The 9,319-nt window shown below is 38.6% G+C and overlaps 1 protein-coding gene across 2 annotated transcripts; it reads left to right on the top strand.

The window, feature by feature from the left end:
• The first annotated feature begins 190 nt into the window (after positions 1-190).
• On the top strand, positions 191-8,856 carry LOC113054267 (LETM1 domain-containing protein LETM2, mitochondrial-like). 2 transcript variants are annotated; one of them, XM_026219691.1, is made up of 11 exons: positions 191-681; positions 1,604-1,673; positions 2,291-2,738; positions 3,713-3,856; positions 4,028-4,165; positions 4,256-4,459; positions 4,729-4,848; positions 5,239-5,358; positions 6,061-6,168; positions 6,288-6,353; positions 6,642-8,856. In XM_026219691.1, the coding sequence occupies exons 2-11, from the start codon at positions 1,627-1,629 to the stop codon at positions 6,693-6,695; spliced, it is 1,449 nt and encodes a 482-aa protein (XP_026075476.1). In that variant the 5' UTR covers positions 191-681; positions 1,604-1,626; the 3' UTR covers positions 6,696-8,856. The 2 variants fall into 2 exon arrangements, with proteins under 2 accessions (XP_026075476.1, XP_026075475.1); XM_026219690.1 differs by having other exon boundaries at positions 193-685.
• The last annotated feature ends 463 nt before the right edge of the window (positions 8,857-9,319 follow it).

Raw genomic sequence — 9,319 nt, 5'->3', positions numbered from 1 at the left:
AACGTCTTTATCGGTGCATTTTTTTTATTTTGCTCGCGCACGCGGACCAAGATTAAAACTAGATAATAGCGCCATCGTCTGCACAAATATCTAATTACAGCCACATGGAACGTCTTGTTACTCAGTCACTGTTTTCAGCACTGTAAACTTGACCGTTGCCATGACAACACTGAGCTACAGCTGAACTGAGATCAGTATATGTGTGGTCGTTCATCAACCCTCGTCATCACGGATGAAAGTTCCATTGTCCGTTCCGTCCAGCGGATTGGCCAGCGTCACTAGTGCGTACAGCTCGCCCATTGGTGTATGTTGCTGTCAATCACGCCTTGCCTCTCGTCTCGTCGCATCAGAGGGTCGGTTGTCTGGGGCACTGTAGGCAACGTGACAGTCCGGTTTAAAATCTGATCACAATAGTACATCAGCACGGATGTTTTCATTTATATGACCATTTAGATTTAAACTTAAGAAGTGACATACCATCGTGAATGGAGCCTTTCAACCCGCAAAAGGTAATTTTTTCCCCCCGTAAAGTACCATCGCCTGCGAGGAAATCTGACCCTCAGCTGCAGGAGGAGCGCTGTCGAGCCGGGCATTTTTCTCCAGCGTCATCCGATCTGACACCATATACACTGGTTACAGTCTAACAGCCGTCACACCGCACAACACGGAGGTTTTCGACAGGTTGGTAAGTTAGTCGTTTAATCGTGTTTCGAGCTGTTAAACGCTTGATATCTATTTCAAACCATCTCGATCCTTTCTTTTTCGTCTGTTGTCTATCAACCGGTCCTCGCTGTAAATTGTGCATTAAAGAATTTAAAACAAAAGAACTGTTCGATAGTTTTTTTCTTAAGTTGATCGATGTTCTGTCGACTTTGTCCATAGATCAGCCAAGCTTCTGTTAAAGTTGAGCTGGTATTGAACGCGATGTGTTTTGAAATAGTGATCGTGTATCTGCGGCCTCTGCCGTGGCCTTCAGCGCCTGTCATTAATCTTCTCTGTTTTCACCTAACGTTACTCGCGCCACTTTTCATATACAACAGTTTAGACGTTTTAAATGTCAAATTTTTTGCAGTGGATACTGTAGTTCATGTTGACCTACGCATAAAGGTGTCGGTTGTCATAGGTTCGGTGTCGCAATAAGTTGTAACGTTTTTATAAATTGCCGTCGGACTTTCGTGTGAAATGAAAAGTTCCTTGTATTTTAAATATGGCCTTTGTTTTTGACCAGTCTTCGTGTTTGTTTTCCGTTTTAGCATATAAAGAAAGACAAACACGTGAGCCGGTATTTATGTGCAGTGCTCGCGACCTGCCGCATCAGCGCACGAGCGTGACGTATGAGATTATTATTGTTGCAGTTACAAATGCAGGTTCAACAAAAATTACACGTATCACAAAACATAACATGACATATTCTCCACAAATTCATCATAAAAAGATTCACTAAGTTTCACAAACAAATTACAAAAAAATTCAAGAATTTATACCTCAAAATAAAATGAAATAATCTGTCTAGACGTACAGGTACTGAATATGCAGTCAGTACTACCATTATTGCGGATGTAATTACAATTTAGCTTTTTTTTTTCTCTCTCTCTTTTTACAGGACACACAATTTTAAGTCACAAAATGGCAGTTTTCAGCTCACAGGTGCTTCTTGCCGTGACAAGATCAAGGTGAGGCCATCATCCACGTTACTGGTGCAAAAATGAACAATTTTATCCTATTCCAAGTGCACTGTTATTTAAAAAAAATATTATTTGATAAAATACTAACATTATTTTATAATTATATTTGCCTGTGTTTCCCAAATATCAATACATCATGGAGGTTCTAACCTTATTAAAACACATTCATTCTTGCATTCAAAATATATTTAAGCTGTAAAGATGGCTCAATTGTCCTTTTAGTGATGGTTAATACTTTTCTAGGCTGATTCATTTAATGGAACTCCTGATGTAAATAATCCCTTTCTTGTATCCTTTTGCACGTTATTATTAAGTCACAGGTTTTACAGGCTTTATATGATCGTGATAGGATTGAAAGATTAGATTTAAGACAAGGCTAATAAGCGATTTTATCGCACTAATCTCATGCTAAAATGTATATAATAAAATATTGGGGTTCATTACTGTCAACAGTTTTGCTTGTATTTACAAGCTGAGGGAAGAATTTAAATAATTCTAGTAATCAAGAGCATATAAACTTGAACATCCCTTAAATATTTTCCTTGATGATTTTAATGTTGTAAATAGTCTCTTTAATTGAGTTTAAGGTTCTGGTTTTCTTCCAGGGGATCCTACATGCTTTCTAAAAGACACAGTTGTGCTTCACTCCCGTCGACCGCATGCATAGGCTACCATTCAGCGTTCCTCAGCCGGGCTCCCGTCACGGCCAAGTGTCCCAGGCCGCTGTACCCCTGTTACACATCCAGCTACATCCGCCCTGGTTGTGTAGCAGCACGTCCCCTCCACAGTTCTTGTGCTTGGCTTCAAGAGGTGAAGGACACCGCTGCGGGTTCTGAACCCATCAAGGGTGAGTCTTTCCCTCCCGCCTCTGGCACTCAACCACCGCCAGCTCCACAAGCAGTGCTGAGGAAGTCCGTGGGACAGAGAGTCCTGGATGAGCTCAAGCATTACTATCATGGCTTCCGCCTTCTGGGCATCGACACCAAAATCGCGGGCAGGATGGTCTGGAGGCTACTGCACGGGCAGCAGCTCACCCGGAGGGAAAGGAGGAGGGTATGTTTGGGTCTAAAAGATTAGGAAATCTTGGAGATGTTTTTGATGAGGAGCTTTATGTAACTTTGGGTTTACCATGGAAGAGTGATTCTATAAGCTATTAACTCTATGCTACTTTGATATGGAGGGATATCATTGTCATTTTTATTATTCACATTCACATGGTACTCCAGGTTCATTTAAATACCTGTAGTAGCAGTCCATCCAATTTGTCATATTTCATATATCTCCATGATATGTGAGTGCAAGTTATACATTCTCGAATAACATCCCAGTATTCGATATTCCACTAACTGCTTTTAAAAGTGCTCATTAATCAAATTAAGTGGGAACAAAATGTGTTAAACAGTCAAAACTTTTTTGAAAACTACCAGTCATTTGCAGGATCTTACGTCATTATTTAAACAGTATGATTGGAGCTTTATTTTCAATGATTTCAGAAATATTTTAATATTATAGTGCATGTTCACATGTTCACAATTAATTAGAATTCACTATTATTTCTTCCAAATCTCTTTGAAAAAAAAAACCTGTCTCTTACAATTTGCATTTATATAATTTACAATAGTACAAGTAGAAAAATGTTATATTACCATAGTTATATATATTACTACATACATAAAATACTATACATTAGTAGTAGTAGTGGTCATACCATGGTGCTTCTCTTATGTATAGTCTCGAAACATCTTTATATAAGAATATACAATAAGTAGTTTGACAGAGGAAAATGTGTCGTAAGTTCTTAATGTATATACAGGATTTGAGTTTTATGAAAAGGTACTTATGTTTGATAATCCTGTTAGAACAAACCAGTGCTTGGTCAAGGATTTATAATGTAATGTGACACAATTAGGATTGCATAACCAAAACGCTTAACACCTCAGTGAAAGTGCAGCTGGATCGGGCCAGAAATGTTGCTTTTGTGTTTGACTACGGACAAATAAGACCGGTCTCATTCATTGTCTCCACAGCTGATGCGGACATGTGCCGACCTGTTCCGGCTTGTGCCCTTCATCATCTTTGTCATCGTTCCCTTCATGGAGTTTCTGCTCCCCGTATTCCTCAAACTCTTTCCAGAAATGTTGCCTTCCACATTTGAGACCCAGTCCAAGAAGGTATTATAAGCTCATGTTTTAAAATTTGATAATGAGTTCAGCCTAATTTGTTTAGCTTGAATTAAGAAACACTTGAAACACATAAATCTGAGTAATAACGTTCATGAAGTTTCTCACAGTTATTGAGTAATGACTAATGAGTTTTTTCTTTTTTTTTTTTACTCTTCACAGGAGGAAAAACAGAGGAAGGGTCTTGGTGCTAAACTGGAGCTGGCTAAGTTCTTGCAGGAGACCATTGGTGAGATGGCCATGAGGAATAAAGCAACTGTTGGAGACGAGACTCAGAGGTTCTCGACTTACGTGCAGCAGGTCAGTTCGATAATCAAATCCATTTTTCTATATCGTCCATAGTCAAAATTGTTCTGGATGTGACTGACGCTTCTAACTTGTCTGTTATAGGTGAGGCACACCGGTGAACAGCCCACCACTAAAGACATCGTGAAGTTCTCCAAGTTCTTCGAGGATGAGCTGACGCTGGAGCATCTGGAGCGGCCGCAGCTGGTGGCCTTGTGTAAACTACTGGAGCTGCAGCCCATTGGCACCAATAACCTGCTGCGTTTCCAGCTGATGATGCAGCTGCGCACCATCAAGGCCGACGATGAGGTGAGACAAAGCCAGACAACTGCTACCGCTTTCATCATTTTTACATGCTCTAAACAGACATCTTTGACCATCGCTCTTGCATCTTGTTTATGACACGCATTCTAAAAGCACGGCTGTCAAGTTAAAATAATTTCAACTTATTATTAAAAACATGTCTTGAATTGTATATATATATTTCTTTTTAAGTATTCTTCTGGGTTTGATTATGTTATGGAGATGATCTCAGCTGCTGGATAATCTTGATTTTTGATTTGCATGCGTCTTTGTAGATGATCGCCAAGGAGGGTGTGCCCACGATGACCGTAGCCGAGCTCCAGGCCGCCTGCAGGAGTCGCGGCATGAGATCTTTGGGTCTGACCACAGATCAGCTCCGACAGCAGCTACAGCAGGTGTGTGTGTATGTGTGCAAACCAGCCTGACTAGTGTGTAAAACTGCCTGTTGGAGGATATTTATGACTGTCTGCCACGCAAAGACTGCAGACAAACTGAAAATGAAATGCATACAACAGACTTTAAACCAGGGGTCTCCAAACTCGGTCCTGGAGGGCCGCTTTCCTGCAGAATTCAGCTCCAACCCTAATTAAACGCACTTGAATCAGCTAATCAGTGTCTTGCTTGTGTGGTGGGAGGAGCAAACGACAGGCATAGTGGGTGTGGCCTGAAGAGGCTTTATTTAACAGAAAATAAATGTAACATTTCCAAAATGGGGAATAAAATGTCCAGAATAATTTGAGTCACTGATGAATTGTTAATTGTAATTGGTGTTCTTTGTCTTTCAGTGGCTGGACCTGCACTTGAAAGAGAATGTGCCACCGTCCTTGTTGCTGCTTTCCCGTGCAATGTATCTGACGGACCTCGCTCCTAAAACTCCAGTCATCCCACCGGTGCCCAAACTGGAGGTGATAATTCAATTCTATTTGTGTTTGTCTAAATACATTTTCAAGAAAATACTACAGATTGGAATCAGTCCTCTAAATGTTACAAGTGAATTTGGCATCACGGCATTATAATGTGCGGTATTAAAAATAAATGCTCAAGATTCCATTTAAAGTGTTGTTAAATCATTAGTTTGTTAAAGATTAACTGTAAGTGATTAAATATGTTGAATGATAATAGAAATCGAAACTCTATGATACTCCAGTTACCGATGTATCATGAATATCGGCACTTCTATCTCCTCAGAAAATCCAAAATACACCAAATATATCAGCTTATATTTCCCATAATGTAAAATATGTTTCAAACACCACAATTATGCATGAAAAAAAACTCAGTATGCATTCTGTAAATATCCAAAGAGCATGCATACATAATACATTCCTGCAACATGTTGTAAATATTGAAGTATTTTTCTAATAGGCACATAGACTTTATAAATTAAACCAAACTTTGTCAGCTCTGTTTGCTTTCTGCTCGAAAACTTACTTCAGTGCTTGGCAGCAGATTACCTTTGACCTTTGAAACCTTAACCCACTGATGTCTAGACCTTAGTCAGGCAGAAATGCAGACTGGCACGTCACCGCCGAAGTGACAGCTGATAGGTTATCAGTGTTCTGTTAATGGTTTCATATGTAATGACCTTCTTTATGTCTGTGTCACAGAAAGTCACTCTTCCTCTTGTGGAGGCCGAAACCGCAGCTAAAGGGGATCCGCTGTCCTCCTCAGTGGAGATGCTGGTGGATTCTGCTCCGGTCATCAAAGACCGAAAGGTAGAAATCTTATTATTATATCACCAATCAATCAATATCTCCGTGTTCAGGTGCACTCCAGGTTATCAGTCAAGAGTATTAATTCAGGATACTGCTAACTCTTTGAATATGTATTTTAGTCTGAAGAATTGTTGGAGAAACCCAGAGGGCTTGATATGCCATCACCGGAAGCTCAGTTAATACAAGTAAGTGTTTCACACAAGATATTATACTGTTCACTCAATGTGTTCAATCTATTGAAAGACGATTAGTGAACAAAATGTGGTTTTGATAAGACTACTTTGATTATTGCACATATTTGTTTTTAACGTGAATATGTCATTAAATGTGTCAGGGCATATGTAAATGTCTGTTTAACTATAACTGGTGTATATTTTGTGTGTATATCGTCTACATTGAGGTAGAAACTGCTACTGTTGTCTAGAAACTGTTGGGTTTTAACACACTCACCTCTATCTGTTCGGTCACATCAGGCAAAAGAGGCAGAGCTGTCACAGAAGGCCAAGATGAGCGCGAATGGGACGTGAGAGGCACTCCATGTTTCCTCATTCTGTTGGGAGAAGAGGGTGGAGGTCTCTTCCACCGCTGCTGCTTCTGCCCAGGAAGCGTCTCTCTCACTGTCCAGGATTTCAGAGGCCTTGCCGTCTCGCACCTCTCATACGGACCAGAGGGACGAGCCGCATCACATCCTCCATCGACATCTGGTCCTCAAAAAAGAGGAAAATCATTAATGTTAGAATTCAGACATCACTCCAGCTTGACATGTTTACATCTTCCATCCCCCTGAAGATTTGACGAATAATCTAAATTAACATTGACAAAAAAAAACAGGAAATGAAAAAGGAAACTCTCAAGACTTGCCACTCTTTGCTGAACTTCATTGTGTAAATGTGTAAATAAATTGTACAATACCTACATATTATATAAGTGCTTCTGCTTTATACAGTCGGCTGTGCCAAATGTGTGGGCTAGAAGGTGAAAGATGTCATATTTTAATATGAGGAATGCATACGTTGCATTCTGGATTTAGTTTGGCAGATGAATTGTAAATGGCCAAGTATGTGGGTATTTTTTTTTTTTATTTTGATTTGAAAATGTCAAATTCCCGTTTCTAAGGGGATTTTATGTTCACTCCTTCAGGAGATTAGCGGTGTAGCGATTACGCCAGGCCTGCCTATGGCAGACTGCAGTTTGGCACAAAAAATGTTTTCTTATAATCTATGTATTTAATTTGTTAATACTGTACTGTGTCCCCCTTTCAATCATGCGTTGAAGTTGGAAGAAAATCTAAATGGAGTCGTAAATTTAACGTTTCACTTATGGTTAAAAATATTCCAAGTTCCCCTAAAACAAATGTCATTGCATTTCATGCTGCACTGGAGGACAAAAACAATATAGTATGGCAGTACTGTGAAGTTTTTTTTTTTTAGTTAAAAAGCATTGAATCCCTTAAATGTTTGCTGTTTATTCCATAGCCTGCTTTTAACTCAACTGTAAACTTAATAGATTTTTCTTTTTGCATCTTTAAACTGCCCTGTCCCATTCTGTCCTGGTGCACATTTTTATGTTGATCAATGGAGTACAATTGAAAATTGAGTTTGAAACTGCCTCTCAAGCGCTGTGTTTAACAGTGTACCATCTTATACCACTGTACAGTCAGAAAGATGCTCAATGCTCGTATCTCTTTTTATTCCACATCCCAATCATTATTCCCGTTTATTTAGTGTAATGTGAACAAATAAAATGTTTTTTTTTTTTTTCAAAATTCAAAACATTTAACAAAATGATCAAATTCATTCATATTAGCAAATAATTGATACTTGTGTTCAGTAAAAAAAATAAAAAAAAAATCATTAAAAATCTTCAAAGTCAAAATGATTGAGGTGAAATTTTAATGTCATGGATTCTCATCATCTAAATTTGTTGCAAGGTAAATATACATTTATTTTTAGCTGATCGCCAGTCCATTTTACCTAGGACTTTTCAAATTGAATTGCTAGGGTGTCCATGGACAAATTAAAATGCAGAAGATTCATTTAAAATGTAAATGTTATAAAATGCATTTTAGGGCTGTCAGTGTTAACTTACAACACCATTAATGTTAACTTATAAGCATGTTTAATACATATTTATTAAGCACAACTATTGTATTTGATGCTATTACTTTAATTCAAGAAACCTTACATTCACTTGTAAAACTTTTGCCCTGCCCTGAGAAACTTTTGAAAGAGAACACAAAACGTGCATTTGGTCGCATGGTTTCTCACTAAGTTCTCAGGGAATGGAGAGCTGCTAGCCTCGCCGTGTTTCTCCACCATTTCCTTTGACTCTACGCACTGCATGTGATTCCTCTGGAATGCAGTTCAATGGTTGATTGCAGATGACTTCTCTGTTTTTTACTTTGACTCTATTTCTGATCAGCAGGAATGTCCTCCAAGTTCTGATTCCTCAGATTAGTTCAGTGGAGCATTAGGCCAGGACTTAGACTGCTCATGCTGGTACAGTAACATGGGGCTGGTCATAAGACTCCCTCATTTCTTTAAAGTCGCACATATAAACCATGAATAAGCTTTGATCATTCTGAGGGTGTACATGTTTAAGTGACTTTTAAGATAATTTTCCACAATCATTCCTAGTGCTCCTATACTGAGGATGTGACAAATAAATGTATGACATAACAGTGGAAAATGTAGCTGTTTTTTCTTTTTTTAATTGTCTATTGGAATTCATACCTTTGATTGCATTGTACTGAGTTTCAAAATGTTGGATGCATTCTGAAACAAGATCAACGGTGAAGCCACAGACGAGTACATTCTCTAGCAGCAGTTAATTTCTGCTAACATTTATTTGATATTTTGTTATGTAATGCAATTTAATACATCTTAAAGGGTTAGTTCACCAAAAAATCAAAATTATGTCAATAATAACACCTTCATATCGTTCAAAACCCGTGGGTCCTCCATTTATCTTCGGAACACAATTTAAGATATTTTAGATTTAGTCTGAGAGCTTTCTGTCCCTCCATTGAAAATGTGTGTATGGTATACTGTCCATGTCCAGAAAGGTAATAAAAACATCATCAAAGTAGGTCATGTGACATCAGAGGGTCGGTTAGAATTTTTTGAAACATAGAAAACCCATTTTGATTCGA

The sequence above is a fragment of the Carassius auratus genome, chromosome 35 (genome assembly GCF_003368295.1).
Source record: "Carassius auratus strain Wakin chromosome 35, ASM336829v1, whole genome shotgun sequence".
NCBI classification, from domain to species: Eukaryota; Metazoa; Chordata; class Actinopteri; order Cypriniformes; family Cyprinidae; genus Carassius; species Carassius auratus.
The sequence above is the reverse complement of the archived record's forward strand: the minus strand, read 5'-3'. Positions and strand labels throughout refer to the sequence as shown.